The sequence below is a fragment of the Micropterus salmoides genome, unplaced genomic scaffold (genome assembly GCF_014851395.1).
Source record: "Micropterus salmoides isolate LMB-PRFRI ecotype aquatic unplaced genomic scaffold, ASM1485139v1 Ms_hic_scaffold_3, whole genome shotgun sequence".
Lineage (NCBI taxonomy): Eukaryota > Metazoa > Chordata > Actinopteri > Centrarchiformes > Centrarchidae > Micropterus > Micropterus salmoides.
Genome location: NW_024042261.1, coordinates 25,294,840 through 25,322,164, shown reverse-complemented (window position 1 = coordinate 25,322,164; position 27,325 = coordinate 25,294,840). Strand labels below are relative to the sequence as shown.

The 27,325-nt window shown below is 41.1% G+C and overlaps 3 protein-coding genes across 4 annotated transcripts; 1 reads left to right on the top strand and 2 right to left on the bottom strand.

The window, feature by feature from the left end:
* Positions 1-80: 80 nt before the first annotated feature.
* Positions 81-20,287, bottom strand: LOC119882813 (collagen alpha-1(XXVI) chain). Of its 2 annotated transcripts, none has more exons than XM_038693079.1 (14): positions 19,162-20,287; positions 18,836-18,958; positions 18,127-18,230; positions 7,093-7,154; positions 6,886-7,006; positions 6,103-6,207; positions 5,852-5,977; positions 3,343-3,405; positions 2,665-2,717; positions 2,521-2,583; positions 2,072-2,107; positions 1,942-1,986; positions 1,781-1,865; positions 81-1,101 (listed from the first exon to the last, which is right to left on the bottom strand). In XM_038693079.1, the coding sequence occupies exons 1-14, from the start codon at positions 19,335-19,337 to the stop codon at positions 962-964; spliced, it is 1,302 nt and encodes a 433-aa protein (XP_038549007.1). In that variant the 5' UTR covers positions 19,338-20,287; the 3' UTR covers positions 81-961. The 2 variants fall into 2 exon arrangements, with proteins under 2 accessions (XP_038549007.1, XP_038549008.1); XM_038693080.1 differs by having other exon boundaries at positions 6,103-6,201.
* Positions 20,288-20,788: 501 nt separating this feature from the next.
* On the top strand, positions 20,789-24,574 carry srprb (SRP receptor subunit beta). Its single transcript, XM_038693082.1, has 7 exons — positions 20,789-20,991; positions 21,333-21,427; positions 21,517-21,594; positions 21,672-21,754; positions 21,917-22,053; positions 22,176-22,230; positions 23,336-24,574. Exons 1-7 carry the CDS (start codon positions 20,820-20,822, stop codon positions 23,541-23,543), a joined length of 828 nt encoding a protein of 275 aa, XP_038549010.1. The 5' UTR covers positions 20,789-20,819; the 3' UTR covers positions 23,544-24,574.
* Positions 24,570-27,322, bottom strand: wdr53 (WD repeat domain 53). The gene is made up of 3 exons (XM_038693081.1): positions 27,265-27,322; positions 25,788-26,283; positions 24,570-25,695 (listed from the first exon to the last, which is right to left on the bottom strand). The coding sequence occupies exons 2-3, from the start codon at positions 26,274-26,276 to the stop codon at positions 25,030-25,032; spliced, it is 1,155 nt and encodes a 384-aa protein (XP_038549009.1). The 5' UTR covers positions 26,277-26,283; positions 27,265-27,322; the 3' UTR covers positions 24,570-25,029.
* Positions 27,323-27,325: the final 3 nt, after the last annotated feature.

The following is a 27,325-nucleotide window of genomic DNA, read 5'->3' as shown; positions in this document are numbered from 1 at the left end:
ATAAGCTGAAATCCCAAAACACTGAACTATTCCTTTTACATAATGAACCGTGTAATGGAGAAAACAAAGATTGTACCAGACATGGTCAAAGCTTTATTCAGCGACCAACAGAGACTCTCTCAGAGAATTATTAAATAATAATCATATCAATTTAGAAAAAAATTTCAGAAGCAGTTTGTGAGGAAGTCAATGTAATTCTGTCAGGTTTAGTGCTCCATCATCCAGTCATGTGAAGGTGTACTGGAGCACTGGAGCCGAGCATGGTTTGCGGTTTCCAGGCCAAAACTCAACTGTTTCAGCATCCTTTCCTTTTGCTTTCCAGATGTGCGCTCTCCAGATGCTATCCATTTCACCTAACTTTATTTTAAGCAGATATTCTTGGCAGCTTGTCATGTCTTACCTCAATTTTAACAAGGCAGAGCAACCAGAGAGAGAGAGAGAAAGAAGAAATATGGTTGACAGGCTAACATGAGATGAACCCTGAGGTCGTTCCAAAAATGTGTTTGACACTAAATGGTATATTTTGGGTCCAGCTCTCGGGAACTCATGTCGCAACCTGAGGAGCTTTGCAACATCAGCCAAGGAAAGTGATGTGTTTACTAGGCAGTCTTTTATCTGAGGAAAGAAAGATGCCAAAACCTTCACAACACTTTATGAGATAATATTTCATTGTACAACATTGTGCACGTGCTGCTGCAATGGTTATGTATACTAAAATCATGCAGCAACAAGGTTCAAAAGGCTCAAGTCTTTCATGTGGATGAAATGCTCAACATCTCATGTCTGCAAAGAGCTTCATTTATACAGCTGTGACCAAAAAAGACAATGATAGGCAAATAAACTGTAATAATCAAGGTATGAGAGACATGATAGCAGATAAACAAAAACTGTACTTCAAGTCAAGGAAAATCTGCCACATCCATCACAAGTATTCACATACATACAAAATGAGACTATACTCTTAAAGAGGAGCTTGTCTTTGTCTTTTCCCCAGTACTGGAGTTTGAGGTGGGGGTTGAACAGGCTGAAGGCGCTTGGTCTTTATGGCAGGGAAAGACATGGGGTCAGAAAAGCTGCCAAATCCAGATCCTTCAGAGTTGTCTGCATAAAGACATGAACGACTGTAAAACGACTATCAAAAAAACATTCTTCTTTAATTACTGATTTAAATTAGTAGTTTGACATTTTGGGAAATATACTCATTTGTTTTTTGGAGGAGAGTTAGATGAGAAGGTCGAACCCACTCATGTCTGTTTGTTAAATATGAAACTGCAGCCAGCAGTCTGGAAACAGGGGCAAACAGCTAGCACGGCTCTGCCTGAAGTTAACAAAATCCTCCTACCAGCACCTCCAAAGTTCACTAATTAACACCTTATAGCTTGTGTGTTCAATCCAAATCAAAAAACAAAGAGGACAAACATCATGTGTGTGCCAGACTATTTGTTGGCAGGGAACAGTAACCCCTTGGTAATCTGGCAACTGCTCAGTGCCAAAAAATAATTATTGTTCGTAGACTTTTTGGTACAGATTAAACAAACGAGACATAACATGCTGAGTGATCTTTAGAGGTGCTGATAGGTGGCTTTTGCTACCTTTTGTCAGAGCCAGGCTAGCTGTTTCCCCCTATTTCCAGTCATGCTAAGCTAAGCTAACTGTAGGCTATAGCCTTCCATTTAGTGATGTGAGAGTGTTAGAGAGCTTTATTTGTAAAGTATTCCTTTAACATAATCATTCTGAGGCCTAGAAAAATGGTTTCCGCCAACTCTGTTTTTCTCTTTACCGTGAACGCCGATCATGTGCTCTAGGATCAAGACCCTCTCGGCCAGGATCTTCAGGGCCTCCCTGAGCTGCTGCACAGTTTCGCCCTGAATAACACCATCATGTTTATTTAGAACAATTTTTCAAATGAGCTCAGAGATAAAAAATACTAATGTCTCTTACCTCATTCAAGCCTTCTCCTGGTTCTCCTTTTGGCCCTGGTGCTCCCTGTGAAAAGCAATACAACCTTGTTATCTGTGTGTGTGTGTGTGTGTGTGTGTTGTTTTATGCCACACAATAACCTTATACTTACAGGAAGGCCCTGCTTGCCTGTTACACCTGAAGGCCCCTGGTAGAAAAGGAACAGAGAGAAATCATTTAGGAGTCCTGCTCACACACACATTCTTTATCCCCCATGCTAATCTGGCTCTTCACCATCTCTCCCATCTTAAATCATGCTAGTAGAGGAAGGGGATCAGGTTTAAAGACAGAGGTCCACTAAAGAGCCGGATAAAAGAGGGGACCCGACATGGCTGCCCTGATTAGTGAGGCCTGGCCTTGAACAAGAGAGGAGGATTAGTCACGGCTCCGAATGTGTCTTTGAAGAAAAGCTTGTTCACCTTTAATGTGTTTAAGATTGCATGACAGCTAGAACCATTTACAAAACGTAGAACAAAAAGCATTTTGATAGTTCATCAGAATCAAATCTGTACAGCCAGCCCGCTAATCCAATAATGAGGACAATTTTTGAAGCAGCCTCACCCTTTCCCCTGGATCTCCTTTAGGCCCAAGATCCCCCGGCTTGCCTTGGAGACCGTCCTTGCCCTTATGGCAGGAAAACAGAAGGTATTAACAATGCCAGTCATAAATAGATATTTTTATTGATCAACACATACAGACACTCACATCTCCTCCCGGCAGGCCTGGCATCCCTGCAGGTCCGCTCAGCCCTGGAGGGCCTGTGGTGTTGTTCCCAAAACATTCACACATGAGGGGGATGAATGTCAAAATGTTTAAGTTTGGCTCTGACTATTGTGCAATGAAGAAATTCAATTCAGTCAATTTAACACAGTTTAATTTAATTCAGAAATGATAGTGTCCTCTGAGAGAGATTTGTCAGGGTTTACAAAATAAACACTTTAAACCCCCACATTCTCAATGTTTAATTGTTTTAAAGTTCCCTTAATTTAAGTGGCTTAAACAATGTTTTCACATTTGCATCTGCTCGTACCAGTGTTTCATTAAATGCTTATATAGTAAAAATTCAAAACATCACTCTTTTGTTGCTACACAATCACAGTATTTAAGGCTTCTTCTGACACATGCTCCTGTATATTAGTACAACATGTTTCCTGAGATCCTGATTTTAAATAAAGTTTTGTGAGTTGGAGCAGACCTTGGTTGCACTAAATGCATTTGTAATGATGGACCAATCCAAAAGAGTCAAAACTCAATCACGGCACAATATACATACATACATACATACACATACATGTAAGTTTTATGAACTGTGTTGGATTGAGGCCATGCTGTTCTGTGGCGTTTCCCTCTAATCTGTGGGCAGAAAAAAGTTTAGATTCATACCTGACGGTCCAACAGGACCAGCTGGACCAGGAGGCCCGATTATGATCTGAGGAGCTGGGAGAGCTGGACAGATGGAGAAAAACAAAAACAAAAGTCTTAATGAAAAGTTTAGTTTGACCTTTTCACATAAAAAGACAATGGAGACTGTAACGACAGATTAGATCAAATTAAATTAAAACCTGACTGAGGTTCATTAACAATGGAGTTACAGCAAGAGATGGATTGTATCTTGCTGTAACACTTTAACTAATGTCGTTTAGCTTTTCTTCTCAAGTCAACAGAATCAAACAGATGTTACATTATACTCTATTTAATACTTAAAATGCTTTCATTGATTAACACTCTGCATAGTAAAAGAAGTGACTCATAGGCTGCAACCTGCCAACTACATGTTGCCAAAGTTGTAACACTTGATATTTGACATACTTCACACAGTTCATTCTTAGCACTGAAATGCATCTTGGTTGATCTGATCTCAAATCAGCAGCTCTAAATACAGACGTAAATGCACCAAAAAGAAGACAATGACACACTAGAACCTGGTAACTCAAGTCTCACTCAAAGGTTTGTAGTATATCAACTCTGTACTCTGCTTCGAGCTCAACAAACCTCCAAAACAGTTGAAGGTGAAGGCTGTGGCTGCAGCGAGATACCAAACACTCAATGTAAACTTGTATTTTCTTTACCAGCAAACCTAGTTTCCTCTCAGATAGAGCAAAATTAGAAGGAAAGCGAAATCCAATCAAAACTAGTCAGTCATGATCGATTGGAGACGCAAACAATTAGATTTAGAAACAAACTGGTTCTGCTGCTGTAGATCTGCAGCTACAGACTGTGTTTACTGTGTTTTGTACATCTTGGGCATAGTTGACATCTTTGTTTGGATTTACAATTTGACTTGCTGTATCTACAGGTTATACCATATGTATACTATTGGGGTGTCAAACAGCAAAAGTTAAGACATCAATGGTCACCAGTCAAGCTACAGAGTTTCATCATCCGTCAATAGCAGGATTCAATCCAGTGTGATCGACAGGAACAGCTGGTCAATCTACAAGAGGTCCCATTTAATGGAGTACTAAATGCTTGTACATGATCTCTCTTCAGAGAAAACATTTAGAAGGTGGAAGTCGTGCCTTGTTCTCAGCATGTAGGATATTTTAAAGTATGCTTGTAAGTATAAATTTTGTTTGCAAGCACACCACACTTCCACTTCCTCTACACTTTAACATATGCTTAGAATCAGTCTCCCCCCGTGTTGAGACAGCACTGTTACATTGTGGCTGCAGTCCACAGAAAAGGTCTAGAAGGAGCAGATTTCCCTCTGGAACTAATTTTCTAATGTTACAGTCTCCTCGAGCCTGGCTGCCTCCCCAAGAAACTCCACATGAGTGGCAGACTATCTCCCTCCCTCGTTTATAGCTAGCCCAGATTTTGGCTCAGGGCCGCAGCCTGTTCCCCCAAACGCAGACTGTTGTGCTGACAGCTAACAAATTAGGCCTGATTTACAGCCAGTTGGCCCCCCTCAGCTAACATGGTCCCACAGACCCAAATCTACATAGTTCCAGACCCGCAGACACAGTCCCGGGCTCAGAAAGGCAGACTCAGCCAAAAGCCTAATCGGAGCCAGCCGTCTTCATGAGGTAATGATTATAGCATGGCCTTCTACTGCCCCCCTGTGGTGAAACCTAGGTTATAAACGTGAGCTTTTACACAGGGGCTTTTTCTTTCATCTTGTATATTTCAAAGGATATGAAGATTTCAATGTTTTTGACTATGAGAAAACAATTATTTTCCTCTATAGATGTTTGATTGTACAGATCGTTGTGGGGAGTAGACAAAGAAGTGAGGCTGTCTTAAAGATGTTAAGATGAAAGAAAATGCCTCAAAATATTTTTCTCTTTGATTCAGTCACTTCAAAACCACCTGAGGTAATCTTGTGATTTATACGCAGGCATTTGGCCATGGTGGTGCTAAATGCGGTTCCAGTAAACAGTGGCTCAGCAGCAGCAAAACACACGGACACAATTAAACTAAATCTAAGCCAGCCCTTCGCTGCAAAGAAACAATACCCTCTCCATTGTGCATTGAAGTCCTTTGCTGAAAGTAAAGACGCATATAGTTCCTGGTAACAGCTACAGCATGCATTTGTCTCTTAGCTTCCACCTGTTACCCCTTTTAAATCATTTTCCATACATAGAAAACCATCTGGCCAGGGTTAATGTTCTGCTTGACAAAATGATTGCAAAGAGAACAGGATGGACATAATGTATCTGAGATATAAGAGTGTTTGAAACTGGTGAAGCACACAATTCATCAAAATGGACCTGTGGTTTTGGCATCAATTCAGACCATCCAAAAACTGGATGCTTGAATGGTTTTACAATTGTTCTTGGGTCAGAATTCAACCATGTGTGTAAGATCGGCTTCTATTGTGTTCTCATTTGAGGCAATCTGGGACAGTTTAGACATAAGTTACTGTAAAAGAGTGAATTTGAGGTCTGTTCACCTTGATTGTCCGCATGAAAAACGTCACCCCGCAGAATAGGAGAGGAGTTCGGCCCTGGAGGACCCGGTCGACCAGGAGGGCCGGGGAGACCTATTTCTCCTGGTAGACCTCTGTCCCCCTTTGGTCCTAAGCACCGAGATAAAATACAAAATACAATTAATCAAGCAATCATGTTATACAAGGATTTGTCAATTGTCCTCAAATCATCTTTTAATGAGCAGATGAAACTGTTGTGTCAGAAGATATTTTACCGATGGGTCCAGGGAGGCCTGCTCTTCCAGCTGGACCAGGAGATCCTGCAGAACCTGGAAGTCCTGGTGGTCCGATGGGCCCTGGAGGCCCTCTACCTCCTGGTACTCCAAGAAAAAATAAAGAAACAGTCAGTCAAATTTTTCTAAATCTAAATCTAAAATGATTAAAGGGGCGCTCCTTTGATTTTACACATTAAGTTCAGTTCACTTGAGTAAGACTCAACAGGTGAAAAGTTGTAAATGTCTTCTGTGGCTCTGGAGGAGCTTTCAACATTTTTCATCTGGGTTATTTCAGCTTGGCTTAAGACATAAACATTTTAACAGAAAGGGTGTGATACAAACTGGAGATGTGGGGACTTTGAAAGAAGTGCCGCTTCAAGTAAAACTTTTTTAGTGTTGTTATTGTTGTTTTAATTCTGTTTCTTACAAGTGTCCCGACTTTATGGAAGTGCAATACAAAATTTTTGTAGAACCCCTTCAACCTCCTTGCTGTCTGTTAGCGAGGATAGTCAAAGAAATAAGGGAAAAATAAATCAAATATCAAATATTTCCAAACATCCACGAAAACATGAGCAGCATGCATCAGCACACATCACTAAAGCCAAATGGATGTACTGTAGGCTGAAAAATACAAAATGTCACTTACAATGTTGTTTGTATCATAATGTGTGATGTAAATGTCGGACTTTGTGACTTTTTCTACAGGCATTAAGAGATCAAGAAACAGCTCTTCAATATCTCCACTATATATGTCAGAAAGCATGTTTTGTGGCGTGTTGATACCTGGTGGAAGGTATAACGGCGGTCCGATGGGAGTGGGATGGGGTGTGTCCACCTCGTTGTCTGTTGAAACCTCTGGTAAACTGCTCGGCAGGAATGAACGTCCCGCTATTAACAGCTTGATCTGGAACAAGAGCAGCAGATCACATACACATCTGCACTCTGGTACTCTGGTGTTCATAAAGACAGGCGCGTACGGATCCTCTTTACCTTTGATTCGATGGCATTTATTCTGCTGTTCATGTCAGTGAAACTGGTACAGTTCATACGGTCTGTAAGAAAGAAAAAACAGGCACGCTGAGTTTAGTTTCAACATTAGCAGACATACTGTACATGCTGCTTCTTCTCCATCTGTCTTTTCCGTTCCCTCTGTCTCTGCCTTGTCTCTTTCATCCCTGTTTCTTTATTCGTCCTGGCACCATCAGTAGTATCTTTCTATATCTCACACTGAGCAGGTCAGGCCAAGATACACAAGAACAATGTCCATCAAACCAGACCCAAGAATTTATTAGAAATTCCTCCTTAAATCATGTCACTCACTCACTCACAGAGTAAATATTATTACGCCTCTCATAGAATTCTCTAATTCTCTCTGTTGCTGACACACATACCCTCTCTCTCACACACACACCTGCTTGTCTCATGACTCGGCATGTTTTCTGTCTGTCTGCCCGCTCTCAGTGATGGTCTGAATACCCACATTCACGTCCTCCTCCAGATACTAAAACCAAAGCCATTAACTGTGTATAGCACATGGAAAAGCAAACAAACACATTTACACACCACATATTTTCACTGCCATTTCCAAATTTAGAAAGAATGATGAAAGAATGACTTACATTTGTCTACCTTCAATTTAATTTACCTAACAAAGTATCTGGTTGTCTTCACAGCATTAAAGTAGAATACACAGGAGAAGTCTCATGATACTCTATATTCTTCTGTCAACAAATCCCTGGAAAAGACCAAATACAATGAAGTGATCCAACTAAACTGTATTGTTTGTGTTGCCAAAGCCTAATATATCTAAATGACACTGTAGATTGCGTAGTAAATCCAACATATACCGTCCTGGTGCTGTTGATACTCCACCAACTCCTGAGGGAAATATCTGGCTATTTAGCTGCTAAATGTTCCACTATGTTCACCAGCTAGTTGCTAACGTTCAGAAAAGATTCATCTTCAGTAGGAAAGAGTGGGTTTGGAGCTAGGTGTCACAGACAGGGTAGCAAAGTCAGTATGAATTGAGAGACAGACTTGTTGGTTTTGGTGTTTTGTTGTTGTTGACAATAAATATTAAATAATGCCAGATATATAATTTTAGAAACAGCATTGATGCTTATTTTCTCAGATTTCTTGCATTCATTTTTGCTGTCAGCACCCGCATAATATTCATGTGCATGCACCATATGACATTCTTGTGTGCCAGCAGCTTTCTGTGTTATACTCAATTATACCATTCTAGCTGCCACTAGACCCACAGATACCTACACATTCCTGGCTGTACTGCATTTTTGGATCCTTCACATGAGCTGTACTCCAAAATCCAAAACGAAGAACAGCATAGTTTCATAGAAAAACCCAGTATTTGTTCTAAATGTGAGCCTTCCTCCATCCCATGGCTCATAAGAAGTCTGGAATGTCAGCTGTCAGTCCCACAGACGGGACCCACCCACATTGTGGTCATAGCAGGGATACCTAGAACGAGGAACAACTTGTGCTCATAAATAACTAACGCAACAAAAAGAAAATGACCCAAACAGCTCTAGTTTACTTAAATCAGCGTCTCTGACCCCAGCACACAGGGTACTAATGGCAACTGCTGAGGTTTCAGCTTCACTGTATTAGGACAGGGTGAATTTCTGTACCATGCCTGTGTGTCTATAACCATGCACATCAAGTCCAGTGGTGTATTGGACTGTTTGGGTGCGGTTTCTCAATGCCTCATTTCAACATCTTGAATCTCACCCTGGAGCGCAGCCACAATCGGAAACAACAATCAACAGCTCAACCCAAAACACATTCCTCAAGATTCATCAAGCCCAAATACTGAGCTGCTCAACCGCCGAGGCCAAAATGTCCCCACATGAGCTGTTTTGTTGTGACTGACTGTATGCATTGAGCATGCTTCAGTGGCTACACAACCAAGGACATGAAAGCACAACAGCAAGACTGCGGGCAATCACAGGCTCCCAAATGTGTGAGGACTGATAAACTGATATGCCTTCATCTCCTCCACAGTTATTCATCATCGGCCCAGAGGAGGTCTCCACCCTCTTGACACTGTTTCTCTGTTATATACAGAACATCAAACTGTGACGCATTCCAAGAGTTATTTTGTGATGATATGGTTACATTGAGTTTTTAGCCACGCTAGCGGTGTGGCTCTGGGAATGGCAGTCGGTGTGTCAGTCAGTCAGACGCTCAGACATTTGGTCTACCCCTTTGGTGCAGACTGAAATATCTCTGTATCTCTATAACTATTCAATGGGCTGTCATGAAGTTTTGTACAAACATTGTTTCCAGAGGATGAATCTTGATGATTTTGGCAATCTCCAGACGTTCACTTGCCACCATGAGGTTGACATGTTTGTTTTTTAGTCAAATATCTTGACAACTAGGCCTATTTGATAGATTGTCAAGAAATTTGGAGCAGACATTCATGGTCCTTGGAGCATGAATCTTAATGACTTTGATGATCCCATCTTTTCCTCTAGTGCAGTGGTTCTCAAAGTGGGGTTGCTGGGGTCCTTAAGGCGGTTCCCAGCAAAAATGGGACTGCCTTGGTCTAACTTTTGTCAGTTTAGGGGTCCATGACGTGAAAAAGATTTGAGAACCACTTCTGTCGTGCATCCAATAAATATTTTAACATCAACAAGACAAACTGACACAAAAGCTTTTTCATTCAGGCCCAGAGGATGAATCCTAATGACTTTGATGATCCCCTGATTTTTTCCTCTAGCGCCACCATATGGTTCACATTCTAGGTTTTGAGCATGTTAGCATTGTCATGTGATGTTAGCATTTAGCTCAAAGCACTGTCGTTCAGCCTCACAAAGCCACTGGCATGTCTGTACACTTGATTGAACTTTTCAACAAGCTTCAGAGAAATTAGTGCATTTTCAAATGTAGGCAGAGAGAGTGATATTGACAGTGTAGTACTCAAAATACATCATGTCTAGTAGCTGATTTGCTGTACACGATCAATTGAAAACATAATAAGTAAAGCAGCCTGGCTTTCTGCTCCCCAGACATTAAAGTAAGGCTTCTCCAGGTCGACTCTTCACTCCTAATGAGCTAACCCATCCAATTCTTCCAAAGAGAGCCAGAAATATACCAGCCATATCTCGTAATGTCATAAACACACACCACAGGAAAACACCAGAACTGAGTCAATCTAGCATAAATGTGAACCAGAGCAAAACAACTGTGAATTTATGTTTAGTTTTTTTTCTAAAGGTGGCGGGTGAGATGTCTGTTCCTGCAGTTGGAATTTAATTATGTTGGGTTAGAAAACCAAACTTCCGCTGTGCTCAAGCTGATGTTTAGAACGGGACCGGAGCTATAGGGTCTGTTTGGATCCATAATTACACCATGGCAACATAAGACAGGGTTATTTTTCTTGGACTGTACTCAGCTCATGGGAAAGATTCAGAACAGTGTTGTCTTTAGTGGGAAGCCAAGTAAACAAAAGGAACTGCAAACTTTTTCTGCTCCAAAGAGAAGTGAAGGAAGGATGTGTATGTTTGAGTTGATCAAATATTCAAATGCTACATCTTGTCTGATATTATTGGAAATTCACTGAAATTTATTCCAAGGCTAGGATCATTCTTTTTAAATTCATCATTTCTTCATTGTGTTTTGTTATTTACATGAACGACAGAGCAAATGCAATATTCCAAGACAAGTGAAAATATTTAAAATGACCATGGAAACAGTATACTTAACCATAACCCTAAAATGTTATTAGTAAAAAAATATCAGACTGTTGGGTAATACAGCATGCAAATGGATTACATGTCCATAAATAACATCATGTGGAAGCAACACTGACATTAGTCTTATGTGATAAGCTCAATTGCTAAGTCTGGCGATGAGAGACTAAAGCAGACTGGCTGCTTGAATCAAGCTCCCTCCAGGCAAAGCACAGAGTGTAAATAACATTAAAAAGACTCTTGGACGATAAATCTTCATTTAAACATCAGAGGAACCAAAACAAAGAACATATTTCATGTCAGCATTCTACAAAAACAACGACCAGTTTAATGACTCATTGCTTCCATTATTGTGTGGTCTACAATACAAGACAAACCAGGATATATTGGCAAGAGTGTATGTCAGACTATGGGCATCATTTGTTCAGACAGCTACATTTCCTACATTAGACCTGGATACAGATCAAAGAAACCACACGCACACACACACACGCATCGAAAACCTCAACCACAAGACAAACCATGACGCACACAGCTGGGGACAGTCATTTTGATTGCCACTAAATTCTTTGCTCTGTCTGTCTGTGTGAGCAGGACAGAAGGATGATGTATTGAAACATCTTCTGGGACCTTCTTAAGAGTTGCTGTCACATACCCAAGATACACAAACAAGTGTGTGCCCAGTCTGTAAGCTCTTTGTGTGTGTGTGTGTGTGTAGACAGTCTCTAAGAGCTGGCTGTGTCCCAGGAGCCTGCTGTGTGTCGGCCCCAGCCAGCAAGTGGTCAACTATTGCTGGCATGGAGAACAGCTGGCACAGAACACACGCCCACACAAACAGACAGACAGACACACACACACACACACACACATACACTCCTACTGTCACAAACTCTCTCACTCACTAAATCACACACCCACTTTGACTGCGGTGGCTGGTGGAGGACGGTGAACGGAGCTTTCTCTGAAAACCAAGATGTCTAGTAGCCCACAGTGGGACCATTTAGCATTTTTCACCATGATGCCAGTTGACAGGCCACACACCATTTATTTTAACTGAGGCTTTGCAACCTTTTGCAAGCAAGAAATACTTGGCGATTGACATCATTTCCAATAACCTTTGATGTGCGGTGCCATTATTTCATGCAGAACAAGATATGACTATATAATAGACTTCAGAACCACAATGAGGCACCGCTATTAATCTGACATTCCTGCTCACAAAATGCAGCGACTCAACAGGCGTTGTTATGAAACAATGACAGACTGAATCTCTTCCAATCTGAGAGTGCACCTAATTTCTCTGTCATTCCCTCATGCTACCAGAATGCATGCACACATTTGATCACGCTGCACTCTGTCCGGCCCTTCAGGCAGCAGACACTGCTGTGGTGCTGAAACACTATAGCAACACATCATCCACAGTTAGAGATGGATGGCCCTGCTGGTGCACAGACATAGAGTCATCGTCATGCTATGAGATGATGTTGTGTGAATTCGGTGAAGGGAGGCGATCACACACTGATCGGCTGAAATAAAAGGCAACATTTCTGAGGTTCAAATGGTTTTGTCAGCTGTGTCTGATGAAGCAGAGAGAATGAAAATGTGGGAAACACACAGACAGAAAGAGGAAGAGTGGCAGAAAATACCAGCTCACAAGACATATCAGAAATAGTGTAAGTGTGAGGTGAAAACTTGTGAATGCCACAACAATGTTGGAACTGCAAGAAATACAGAATTCTCTTATTAGTGATTTTCAGAGGCTGAAACACGTCGACGATCCAAGAAAGTAGAGACTATAGAAGTTATGAAAGCCAGCAAGTCTACTGTTGGTTATTTATAATTTTTTGATGTAAGTTGGAGTGTAAATGTAAAATTTTGGGGCTTTAGTGGCAATACTGTTGTTTGTGGCAATACTGTTCAATCGGTTGGATGATCAATTTAGAGAGAAGTCCAGACAACTGGATCACGTGAAATTTTGTATAAACATTTCATGGTCCCCAGAGGATGAATTCCACTGACTTTGGTGATTCCCTGACTTTTCCTTCCATTTTCAGTTTGAAGTTAAATGTCTCAACAACTGGCACAGACATTAATTTATCCCTCAGGATGAATCAGGTGATTCCTAGATGCCTCTAGCGCCATCATCAGATCAAAATGTGTCAAATACTTTGGATTGTCACCTGATACCAAAAAAACTAATGGCATTCCCACCAGCCTCAGCTGCACTTTGTTTAGTGCTAAGCAGTACATCTTAGCATACTAACATGATAAATTAATTAAGTTTGCAGGGTGCTTACCAAACATGGTAAACAAATATTGCTGCATGTTAACACTGTCATTGCTGATGTTAGTATTTAGCTCAATGCCTGTTGTGCCTAGGTACAGAGCAGCTAGCATGGCTGAAGACTCACAGTTTTGTTTCTATTTTGTGCATAACTTAGTACTGTGTGTTGATAAGAGAAGCCACCTCAAACAACATTGCCGTGTTTCTTAGCAAAAACAAAACAAAACACAAAACATTTCAAATGACTTCCAAACTTGCAAGCGGAACATTGCCAACAGGGCTTGAAGGCAGCACACACACCCTTTTAACAGGCAAAGCTTTTTAGGAACTACCTAACTCAGCATAAACAGATGTATGGAGTTGCTGACAGAGAGTCAGAGGGACAAATGGAGGCAGGAAGACCCAATGATAAGCTGATGAAAGAAATGGAAAAACACAGAAGGAGTGTGGACAGATAGATCATCATCCATCAGGCAAATCAGACTAGGACCAGGAACTGCTAAGCTATCCCATAGCTCCCAGCAGGTCAAAGGGTACCGTCTGGCCTACATTTGAGCACAGCCAGGGATGTAACAGAGACATCAGTCATATCCTCACACCATAGAGGCTGCAGTCTAGAAGAGCACATGTGGGATATGGTTCTGTTTTATCACTTTACTCCAAGGAGAGGAGAGCGGCAGATCTAAAGGACATAGGAAGTTAGATAAGTGGAAAGCAGCAAGGACTATAGAAGATAAAGAGCACAGCATTGGCAAGAAAAGGCAAGCGCATAACAGCAAAGGCCTGCAAGGGAATGAGAGCAGATGATAAAATGGAAAAATGGAAGAAATTTATTTTAGAAATAATATAATAAAGCTGGTGTTCTAGATAATCCCTCCAACAATAGGATTTAACACACTTCCCTCACTTCCTCCTCATCCAGTTGCAGAGGGGAAACAGTGACTTTAGCAGCTTCATAGTTGTAATGTTTACAAATTAACACGTTTGACACACTGAGCTTTCAGCCACCTTTTCACCTCTTTCATGAAATGCATCGTTAAACTTAACTTTAAAAAATCCTGTGCTGGCACACCCAGCATTAAACTTTGTTAAACTTCTTTTCCGGAGCTTTTGCATGAGATCAAAGGTTACTGCTTCCATCAGGGGAGGTCCTGGCACTTTCTTTTTAGATATGGTTCCCTCACACACAGACGTTACCCATGATCCCTACTGTTAATATGATCATGTGTGCAGATAGGTGCTGGGATACTGCTGTGATGGAGCGGGGCGGAGGGGGGCAGAGGCCAGCAGCAGGGTAATTACGAACACATTTCTCCCAAATGTGTTCCATGCCGTCATGTGTTAGCACAACTCTGCTGAAAGCAAAATGTAAATCTTGAGATGCACTTTACATAGCCAGCACAAACCAGACTGTCAAAAATATTGACGGGTCAGGGTGTCAACCATATGTATTCAGTAAACGCCCACTTTCCATTAGCAAACACAGAAAAATTCAGGCTTTGCAACCAGCTCGGCTGTGGGGCTCGGCCACAAGCTCCATGATATTTCAGAGTGTTAAAAGGTTATAACAGAGGCCAGAAAAAAAAGCACACACTAATGCGGCAAACATATTAGATGACCTGTAAAAGCCAAAACCAACAGTGGAAATACTTGCCATTGCATATTTAATGACCAGCTCAAACTACAGCATCACTTTTTCAGGTTTGTTCAGATTCAAGTGCTGAATGTCATTTTTTGCTGTCATTGTTGCAGATTATTTTCTCAGTTAATTGTTGGGTGTAAAAAATGTAAATTGTAAAGTCCAATGAAACGTATTCAGATTCAGACAACAATTTCAGTTTAGTATCACACCAGACAAAATAAAGCAGAGGAGGCTGCGTTTAGCATTTTGTTGCTTGAACAATTACTTGAATTATTATTATTATAGATCAAATAGTTCATTTTTCAATCAATTGACTGATTAATTGACTAATCATTTCAGTTCTAAACATTTTGACAGACCTGTGAAACATTAATTTGGTCTGAAGGAAGAGGCAAGAAACTTGAATCCTAAACCCTACAAACAACATGATAATGTGTCTAGTTGGCCTTTTTTATTGTGTAGTGCATTCCTTTGTATTTCAAAACAAAGAAAACACTTCTCAGATCACAGCAGACCAAGAACATTTACAAAACAAAAGAATGAGACTTTAGAGTAAGGCAGAAAAGGATTCAGGGTTCAGAAGACGAAAACAACAAGAGCGTGCACAGAGGTGAGAGGAACAAGCATCTCCTCAACTTACACAGATTTAACTTCAACTCTAGCCTTCTCGTATCTTTATCTACATCTCTGAGGGCCTCGGGGACCTCTGAAGTGGAGCCAGAACCCCATCAAACTAAGACCAGAGGTGATGTCATCTTCATTGGTTAAGGCTGTCCTCTGATAAAACAGCTGGCCCAAAGCCCCATTACAGCAGTTTTCTGCTACACAGAGCTGCATGTAAAGTGTTGGCTGAATAAAGACACAAGGATAAAGGGACAAACGCTCATACAGGATTCTGTTACCAATCAAAATTGTCCACGCTTAAAGGAATGGTTCAACATTTTGGAAAATATCCTTATTCGGTTTCTGTGTTAGATGAGAAGACTAATACAATTCTGGTGTCTGTACAGTAATAATTAAGCTGTCGCCCACCGCCAGTTAGCTTAGCTTAGCACAAACAGTGGAAACAGAGGGGAAAAGCTAGCCTGGCTCGGTCCAAAGGCAACAAAATCTACCAAACAACACATCTGAAGCTCGCTAATTAACACGGAATACCTTGGTAATTTAATCCCAAACAAAAACCGAAGCATAAAGTTTCATAACAGAAAAATGTCTGTATTTATATAATTGCTATCCAAAAATGAAAGCCATGAGGGCAATATATCTTGAAAATGGCCAGCCTATAAGATCTTTACACTATTTAATACAAAGCTTTTCTAGAAGAACTAATGAAAACATTTGTTTTAAAATGTTCTCCTATGGTATTATTTTGAAGAACAATCATTATTTCCAATTCCAGTTCCTGATATAAATTTAAACTAACTGAAATCCCCGACTATTGCACAGAGGTTAATCTACTTGAGGAGAAGCAGTCTTCAGTCAGAGCTGTAGCCTGATCTTAGCACGGTCACGTATGTTACAAAGACCTGGAGGAGTGTCACGCTCATTAATCTCTGTGGGGCCACTTTCCCACAGAACAGGCTCTCTGCTCTGCTGCCGTCTGTGCAGCTTGTAGCAGCTGGAGCCCTGTGGGACAGAAAAACACTCCTCATTATCCTTCACTTCTCTCGTCTCTTCTCTTGCTACATAGCTGTTCCTCCGCTGCCAATTCTAACACCTTGTTGTTTCTTGTGCAGTCGTCCTAACTTTCTCCCCTCAGTGTCCTCTCTTTGTCTGACTCCGACACGCTGACCCCAGCCAGCTCTCCCTCCACACCTCAGTGTGAAGCAGACTGTCAGTGACATCAGCCTCTGTCTTTAAGGTCTCCTCTCTGAGTCAAACTCTGTCTCTCCATATGGAGGCAATTTCCCCCCTTGTTCTATAGCCATTAGAACTTGCAAATACATTTCCGCAAACGTTAAATAAACAGCCAGATTACTTCTTCACACTCCTGCAACCACTTTGGTCTCAAGTGAACCATAATCTCTGGCAGTACAGACTGAGCGGATATGGCTATGTGTTAATCTTAGTGTGGAATAATATCCACGGCCGGGTAAATAATGGTTTCCAAAGGCTTTGTAATAATGTCTATGTTTATATATCTGTGTTTAGTATTACTGTGTGTTTTCTTAACTCGTGGCAAATCCTGCCCATCCAAATGCAACAATGAATAATTCTGCAAAATGGAACAAGGTGTGGTAATTATGACCAATAAGCAAAACTTGCTCATTGAGGTAACTGTTAATCTTGGACAAATGTGGACAGACCATGTCAGTGTTTTTCAATTACATACAAAATTGCTGTATTGGCCAGCCCAAAAAATATCTACCAAGTTGCTGCTGGGTGTACTAAATAATTTTAATAGAAAGTTGTTAAAATAACTCTATCTCACCCAATGCTGCCTTTGCCAATGCACATTTTAAGCACACTTTTACAGGCATCTGCAATGTTTAAATTACAATATGTGAAAACATGTTTGTCACTGTGGTTGTGAGCAGTGGACACACACACACACACACACACATATATATATATACACAGCGTTAAGGAGGCCAACATTAGACCTCCATCCACCCTCCTGCCTGGGTTCTTCAGGATGCCTGTGGTGGCTCGCCCATGGGTGTAAATTTTAGTCGTTACTGGGCTTAAAGTCCGCGGTCTGTGGTATCCAGAAGCAGTGCTGCCCCTCACCGAGACCAAGACCACCTCTCACTTTACAAGCTGCTCTGCTGGACGTTCCTCTGAGGATATTGGGAGAGACAGGCAAGACTGCCTCTCTGCTGTCTGCAATTAACAGAGCAGTATGGGTGTGTGTGAAGTGCACATGCTCACACACACACACACACACACACACACACACACACACACACACACACACACACACACACACACACACACGTACAATGAAAGCAAGATACAGAGAGAGACAGAGATTTTAATCCTCCTTCCAGGCACAGGACCATCTTGAATGTAGGGCTGTATAAGCAAAGGTACAAAACCACAGAGCACAAGATCTATTTCGACTGTGACTGTTAACTGCAGTCTGTGTTCCCAAAAGTATCCAAAAACAGGCTTTCAATCTTGATTCAAAACAACTTAACAATCATATCAATAGGCCAACTCCTGCACAGAAGGACAGTTAGCAAGCTACCCAACTACACACCACCAAACATTTAAAAAAAGGCACTGATGTGGGTAAAGCTGCCTGGTGCTGCTAAAAAGACACAGATGCCTAAGAAAAACACATGGCTCTTTATTTCAGTCCCCAAGAGACTCTGACCACACTCCTATTAGAGAAAGTTGCATCATGTGAAAGAAGAAAAAAAAGAAGCTAAGAAACTCACCTTCACGACACTCTTCTCCCACAAACCCTGGGCAGCATCTCCACTCCAGTGTGGTAACCTGCTTGTAGGTAACCTTGAAGGACGGCCTGATCAGGGTCCTGTAGCTGTAGAAAGCAGCCATGGACACTGATTTAAGGGACATGTGGTGTAGCTACACACAGAAACACACACATACCGTACATACAGTACAAACACACAGACATGATCAAACTGCCAAGTGTTATTGTCTGATTCTTTCTTGTTTTTTCAGTATTTTGGGACCTTTTTTTGACAGTATAACGAGGACAGAAATGAGAGAAGAAAATGGTTGACCAGATTTGAATTGGGAATGTTAATTATATGTACTTTACATAATATGTCCATTTTATGCAGCATTATCCACTTATAATAGTTAGGATTCAGTCCCTTCTTTTCACTTTCAGTTGATAATACTTGCATTATTGGAATATTTTTATGCAGTACAGTATATTTAGAGTGTTGTCCTATTAATAGTTTTACTTTTGTAAAAGGTGCCAGTATCAACACTTTTAAGTGTTAAAATAATGCAGGACAGATGCCCCATGGCCCCCAAATCACTAAATCTACCCCGGCCACCATACAGGATGATTCTGAACAGAAAACCAGTATCATTATCACAGACAACTGAAAGAGGTCACAAGAGAAGAGGACTTGGCTGAAAAGGGGGCAGCTGTGAGGACTCTGAAAGTACCTGATGACTTTCGAGCAGGGTCCGGGCCATCGACAGCCCTGAAACACTCTCTGAACTGTGGTTTCTGTCCCATTGTGCACCTGACAGGACACTGTTCTGGAAACAGTATACTGACACCAGTTCCTGAAATACAAATGAAATAGATTTCACACTTTAAAAATTTGTATGAGAGAAGTCATACACAATCAATAGCCCAATGGAGTCGAACTAATATGTAATGTGCAAATGTGAAAACGTGGGAAAATAACAAACTGAAACACTAACACTAGGATTACATTTAACATGTGCCGTAAAAAGGCGCCATTCCAGTGCGCACATGTGCTCACCTGAGTTGGGTACGGGACCCGGTATCTGGCGGTCCAGTGTTGCCGCTCTGTTCCGATTTGATGCGCTGCCGTTGCACAGTGATGCCTGGAAAGCGATAAACAAACCCTGTTCCCAGCAAAGGACAGACTAAACTCATGCACATGCAAAACGCGTAGAGGAAAGATAAAGCTATCATGGTCTCCTTTTGACGTATCCCTGGGAGAGATATCCGCAGATTCCGAGGATTTTCAAGTAAATCCTGAAGTTACAAATCCCTCTTTGGCAGATCTATGGTGTCTGAAGTGGAACGGGGAAAGAAAGCCTAAGCAAACCCCAGTGAAACCATTAATGAGTTGGTCATGTCGTGTTCGAGAAACAAACTGGCCCTCTCAAGAGTCTAAAATGAATGACACACGGCCTCTTCCTATAGAATAATGCGGTTTTCTGACGTTTGACATCGTGCCGACGACTGAGGAGTCAAATATCTAGTGTGCGTAAAAAGCGGCAGAGTGTGAGTGCTGGAGACTGAGTGCGTAAAAGCGCATCTGGTCCCGATCGAGAAACCTTCAGTTTTCATATGTTTTGATGCGAATGGCCAAAAGTGAACTCTATCGCATTGTCTTTGTCTCTATTCTGACGATATAATGAGCAATAGCCTACCCGATAGCCCATCATTTCAGCCTACATAAATGAACAAACACGGATATGAGCAATGACATTATGATCTTACAGTAATCTGATGGAATGATTTGGAATAAATGCAGTCGTTTTCAAAACTATTTTTCCTTTTGGATGCTAACAATTGGGAATCTTTTGCCAACGTATCTACAGATTTAGTACCCTAAATTATATAATAATAGCTGCACATTTAATGCTTTTAAAGAAACTTTGATGACTCAAAACTGAACCCAGGGTTTTTTTTATATCTAAATCTATATATAATCTATAAACCTCTGATGAAGAAGAAAACTGAGTAAAAGGGTAAGTCCAGTGATATTTATGATGAAATTATGATTAGGCTATAATTTTGATTGACTATCTCATAACTTCGACTGAAGTCAAAAATGTGACTAAATATCTCATGAAGTATGTAGTAAGCCTGATTTTTTTTGTTTTAACTTTGGAAGTAAAAATATGGATTTATTACATCATCATTTTGAATAATTAGCATAAATCAGACTTTTTGATTGATTATCTCACAGTTTTGACTTTGGAAGTAAAAATATGGATTTACTACCTCATACCTTTTTTTTTATAGTGAGACATATTTAGGCTATTGTTTGATTACCTCAGTTTTGACATTGAAAGAAAAATGTGGCTGTGTTACCTCCTAATTTTGAACCAGAAAGTTATACTTTTGACTGTAATACTTTTGGATTAACATCTTATGATTGATTTAGTAAGCCAAGTTTTTACTTATTAGGCTATCTCATAGTTTTTACAGTTTTAAAAGTCAAAAATTTGGCCTATCTTACACTCCTGACGTATATTTATTTTTTGTTGAGAAATGGAGAGAAACAAAAGGGTAAAACTAGTATTTTTCTGGTTTGGTTATGGGGACCAACTGGCTGGTCCCAGTGGCACCAGTGAGCAGAAATGTTGCGGTCGGCAGCGCCCCCTGCTGACCTTTTCAGACCGCATCCAGGCTGTAGAGTAGAGGGAAGTAGACGTGTCCCGCATGAGCGCAGGCGGCAGCATCGGTGGCAACATGGGAGGAAAAGCAGACGTGGAAATGGCAGAAAACCCATTTGAACCTTACATTGAATCTCTGCGGCAGCAGCTGGAAGACCAAGACCCCCTTTTTCTGATCGGAATTATCGTCGCTTTGGCAGTCGTTGTCATCACATGTGGTGAGAAGTTACCGTTAGTGCTCAATTTAGCATGCTAGCATTAGCTTACCAGGCTAGGCCTACTGTTTAGCTTAGCATAGTTGGCTACAAAGTGTCGGATTGTGGGAAAGTGGGTTGTCAGCAAGACATTCAGCGTTGACATGTAAGCTCTGTTTATAAATAATAGAAGGTTTAAAGCCATTAGCGTCCTAGTTAGCTTGCTAGTTCAGCTAACTGCTAACAGCTGTCAGTTGCACAGCTTATTATTAGCATTTCCCACGGAAGTGATTCAAATTTGTTGGGTATCTTTTTAGTTGGCGGACAACAGGGTGTTTGAATCTCCCCCTGCTTTCTCTTTTCAGTGTTTCTGAAGTACTTCCTCTCTAGTAAAACCGTAAGGAGCGCCGTGCTGCTGGTCGGACTGTGTGACTCTGGGAAAACCCTTCTTTTCAGCCGGGTGAGTTGGTTCTCTTCGCCACGTTGTCTGACACGGGATGCTCAGGTGATGTACTGTTAATCTGCTTTGTGTGTTTCATGCTTTTGCAGCTGTTGTCAGGAAAGTTCAAGCGGACGCAGACTTCCATCACTGACAGCAGTGCGCCATACAAAGCCAAAAACGACAAGGTAAGTTTTCGCCAGGTGTCATCATCAGTTAATGATGAGCATGGTTTATAGCTGTCTCCTCTCCCTGTTGTATTCAGGGCAGCACCTGGACTTTAATAGACCTGCCGGGACATGACAGTCTTCGCCCTCAGTACCTGGAGAAGTTTAAATCTGCAGCCAGGTGAGAACAGAACCACCTGCCTGAATAACCGATGTGTACTACTTTCTGTCTATTAGTGTGGTAAAGTTTTCAGTGACCTGATTGATGTGTGTATGTGAATGTGATTCTTACTTCTCAATCACATCTTCTGTCGTCATCACTCTCGGTCTCTCATCTCGTCAGAGCGATTGTGTTTGTAGTGGATGCCGCTATCTTCCAGAAGGAAGTGAGAGACGTAGCCGAGTTCCTGTACATGTTGTTGACGGACACTGTGATCTCCAGGAATGCCCCGGCTCTCCTGGTGGCATGCAACAAACAAGGTTCAACAACCCTTTTCGCTGTGAATTTACACTTTACCTCTTGTTCTTCATTTTCAGCCTACATCTAAAGTTGCAAAAAATTTTAAATGCCACTGGTATTTCCTGGTCTCTTTATTTTACAGATATCACCACCGCAAAATCAGCTAAACTGATTCAGCAGCAGCTAGAAAAGGAATTGTAAGTAACTGATATACTGTATTTTCTGTATTTCATCTTTATTTTAGGTAGAGCTGCAATGATTAATCAATTAATTAAAAGTATTTTGATAAACTATTTATCAGTTTGAGTAATTTATTTTTTTTAAGAAAAGAAAGTAAAAATTCTCTGATTCCAGCTTCTTAAATATGAATATTTTCTGGATTGTGTACTCCTCTGATGACAGTAAACTTAATATCTTTGCTTGTGGACAAGAAATTTGAGGATGTCGTCTTTGGGCTTTGGGAAACACTGACAGACATTTTTCACCATTTTCTGACATTTGATGGACCCAACAACAAATTGATAAATCGAGAAATTAATCCACACTAAAAGTAATCGTAACTTGCAGCCCTAATTTTAGGTACTTTCATGTTCTCTATTAAAATTTCCTATTGGTTAATTGTTTCAACTGTTAATTCACAAATGTAATGTTCCTCATGTATTAAGTCAAGGTGTTGGTAGACTTCCTAAAGTAAAAAGGAGTAAAATTATTATAGTAGTACTCTCTTTATAAGTGTTAAGTACTCAGTAATAACCTAAAGGTTAAAATATGCATTAAGTTAGGTTAATTTATATTTTTGGAGAGATGTACTTTTCTCTTCACATTGTGTTGGTGTCTTAACGTGGAGTGTTTAGGCTTTGATTGTCATCTTTGGTTTGGTAAATGGCCTGTAGTTTTATATAGGGCTACAACTAATTATTTATTATATAATTATTATTATGTTATTATAATTAACAATAATTATTTTCATTGTCAATTAATTTGTTTCCCAAAGCCAAAGATGACGTCCTCAGATGTCTTGTTTTGTCCCCAACCCAGATATATTCAGTTTACTGTCATGAAGGAGTAGAGAAACCAGAAAATATTAACATTTAAGAAACTGGATTAAACAATCACCAAAATAATTGGCAGTTAATTAAATGGTTCACAGTGAATTGCTTGATTGACTAAATGTTGCAGCTCTAGTCACACCAAGAGGCCATACGAGGTGCTGGCAATTTGGATTTAGTTTTTTGCTCAAGGACCCTCAAGCTGGGGAACGACCCACCATTATGGCTCAACCCTGTCTCTTGTTTCTCTTAGGAACACATTGAGAGTGACGCGCTCTGCAGCCTTGAGCTCTCAGGATGGCTCTGTGGGCGGCAGCGTGTATCTGGGGAAAAAAGGCAAGGACTTTGAGTTCAGCCAGCTGTCCATGAAGGTGGAGTTCCTGGAGTGCAGGGCCCGCGGCAAAGGGGAAGAGGAGGGCGCAGACATTGAGAGTTTAGAGAAGAGCCTGGCTAAACTGTAAAATCGGCAACTCGGCATCCTCAGGGCAGAATTTGACACTGACGTCGGATCAACATCAGCTGCCACCTCTGATATCAAGGGAGGGATGACAGTTGTATCTCAGTGGAGGATTTATTTGACAGGTCAAACATGGTCCTATCTGTGCTGACTGTCAATGTAAAACTTTAAATGGCATCAAAGCTGGAAGAACTTTTGAGACACATTCAAACAAAAAAAAAGGACACAAAGTTATGAAACAGAAACTGATGTAACAGCTTTGTCAGGCCCCACTGCTGAAAAATGATCATGTGCTTATTCAGCGTAAATCCTACTGTGAATGTCCACCTTAATGCGCTTTGTTTGGCTTGTTTACAAAATATATAGTTCAAAGAATTTTGGTGAATTTGCTGTTAATAATTGCAAATGAAACTACAGTTGTGATAAGCCGTCACACATTTTCATTTTAAATTTGTCTCAGCTAGTCTGACTTACAAAGTACCTTGTGAAGACACTTATTCATTAACTTGTGACAGTCAGCCTTGTGCCTTTTTCTTTCTTTCTCTAGTATTATAGAAAAGTGTTTTGCTTGTTTGCAAAAGAATGAAAAGAATCAAAAAAGCTTGTTTGAAAGTGTTGCATGAATTTGAGATTTTGTTTCTAGTTGACTACCTTGTTTTAAAAAAAAACTTATAACGTTTGTGATGTTCAATGGTGCTGCTGATGAAGTCCACAGGTTAATAGGAACAGCATGGTTTCCTGGAATTCTTATATTCAGCCTGTAATGATTAATAAGCAGCAAACATGATTTAATCAAACACGTACAGATCAAAATGTGAATTGTACACCAGTTATATGGGTGTCACCACAGAGCACCAAGAAATTTAGAAGTGTGTCTGTGTGATCTGTTAAAGCTCTGTTTTCAAATGTATTTAGTCTGAGACAGAGCAGTGTGTCACATCTTTGGTTTGTTCTGTTCTTCGTCCTTCTGTCTGGCTCCCGGTTTGGATTGGGATGTGGTTTTTACACAATAGATGCACCGCAGGCTCAGTTCAACATGCAGATGTCTTGTTTAATGTGGTGGTTTTTTTTACAATCCAGAAAAAAAATCATACATAACAAAACGTATTTCAAAGGATGACTTTTATAGGACCATACACACGTAACCCAAAATGAGCCATATCTAATGAGTAGAGCTTGAATAATGACACATGGAAAGATTTCATGTTTAGTTTGTTAAATATTGTGTGAACACCCATACAAAGTTAGACTTCTGTGATGTTGCTTCTGTAAAGATCTATTTACCACAGCACTGTTTAGCGCTTTCCACAGTTTAGACTTTATTAAAAAGAGATGTTACGACCATCACAATATGAAGCCAATCGCTACATGCTGCCAGGTCCAACGCAGGAGTGTATGCATTTCAAAAATGCTTGGAAACTAAAAGCAAGACAAGTCAAAATAGTGTACTGCTTTGACCAAAACAGAAGATTATATGCTCTAAAGTGCATTTATAGTTGAGACAAAGGGTAGACTGTCAGACTGGTGCCCTGATCTGCAACTACCACACTGGGTTCTCCTTTCAGCACAGCAGGGCACAACCAGTTCACCTTGTCCCCATGACTGATGCTCAGTTTGGGCCCAGACCTCTCCTCTGTCACCCCCTCTGCACCCGCTGCCGCTTCATCCTCCACTTCCGCTTCAGCCTTCATTGAGGTCTTTGCTGTATCCTGGGATTGTTCTTTCCTCTTTACCTTGCTCTTACCCTTCTTGCGTGGGGCCGCTGTCACTCGAGTTTTGGCCTTTGCCTCCGGATTCACCACTGGGTGCATACTGAGGTCCCACAGGGCCACCAGGCCGTCATTCCCCCCAGTGACCAGCCAGTAAGGATGGGAAAGGAAACTAACAAAGTGGGCTTGTGAGGCCCCTTGACTGTGGGCCTTGACTGCTCCCTGCTGTTCCAGTTTAGAACCGCCACCGATCCGCATCAGATGCACCCGCCCATCCTCTGCTGCGCAACCCAAAATGTTTCCACAACTCGCCACAGAGAGACAGTGGACCAGTGGCGGGTTGAAAAGCTGACCAGGGCGCTGCTGATGGTCGTCTTCTTCCTCTACTACATCCTGGAGGTTGAGGGTCCAAAGAGGGCGCATCTTCTGCAGACCCCACAACATCACCTGAAGCAACAACAAAAAAAAAGTCAAATGTAGTCTTGGATGACATGACGTAAACACAAATAGTGAAATTCTTTGACGCTCCTCTTCCTCACCTGCATGTCTAATCCAGCAGACACCAGGTTATTGGGCCTGTGAGGCCGAAAAGCCACAGAAGAGCAGATATTAGTGTGTCTACGAAGAGTCCTGCACACTTTGCCACCAGGAAGCTCCAGTACCCGGACTGCCCCTGAGTCATCAGCCACTGCCAGGGCTGAACCCGTATCGTTTAGCGCCAAAGCATTGATCTCCTCCTCGGCCGCACACTGAAACTCCTCCACGGGGCCCTTCAGGTTTCGGGGGTCGAGCACGCTCACTACGTCTCCATGTGACACAAAGAGCTGGCCCGGAGCTGCAGGTGAAAACACAACACTTGTGCAGTCCTCTTCACCACGGAGTGTGAGACTGCCTATGATTGTTCCCTCTTGGCTCCACACTGTGACCTCCCCAACCTCAGAGCCTGAAGCCAGGAGACCCTGAGGGCCTGACGATGCCCCAACACACAGGATGGATGTGGAGTGGCCCTCAGACCACTGCCTGGCCATGCTGACCCTACAAGATGTAAGTTAACAACGAGAAGATAAACATCAGTTTGTGGTAGTCCTATGTAAATTTAATTCTAATTTTATTGAACAAGAACTTATAATGTGGCCAATAATTTGTTGACCCCATTTACATGAACTAAGGTGGACTAAATACTATAAATAGTTCAACAGTAGCACAAACTGCAGCCTCTAAAATGATCAAAGTTGAATCATCAGCAACTCTCTCAAACAGTTAGGACATCTGATCTAGAGCTCAAATGATTAATCAATGAACACTCTCTGGTTCCAGCTTCTTAAATCATAACATTCACTAAGCTTTTTTTGTTTGTTTTCTATGGAAGTAAACTTATTTGTGTTTTTGACAAAATAAGCGATATGAATGTGTCAGCTTGGGGACTTGTAATGAGATTTTTCTGGTATTGACTATCGAACATATTCGATTATACAGTAAATAATCAACAGCTTATTAATAATAAAAATAGTTATTGGTTGCAGGGCTAAACTGAACATAATAACGAGAGGATTTATTACAGGACTGTTTACTAAACTTTTAGCTAGGCGTAATAAAGCTAGGCCTAATAAACTGGCGCCTGATGTTTTCAAAGCTTCAAAGAGTGAGAAATAGCATCAGTGTAACGTTACATGAACACTGTTTAAAAATCCGGGTAAACCCTATTAGATACTAAAAAAATGAATGTATGTATGTCGATGTTTGCAGAATAGTTATCTAATAGTTACCCAGTAGCCAGAACAAATACTTCAGTTGCTACAAGCACAGAATAAAAATGTCAAACCACATCAAAACAGCTATCTGGCTCTGCTAATGTGTTATCCTAAAAACTAGCATGTATCTCCCTGTTCAGCTGGCTGCGATAAAACAATAAACACGCTATTGTTGTTAATTTCCTGATTGAAACTAATTTGCTTATTAAAACAAATTTCTAAAAGCGACATTATCGATAACTTAAGGACCAAAGAATTACGCTACCTTAGCCGTTAAAAACTTCGGGGGACTGCCATGTGGGACTGGGTCGCTCACTGATGACATC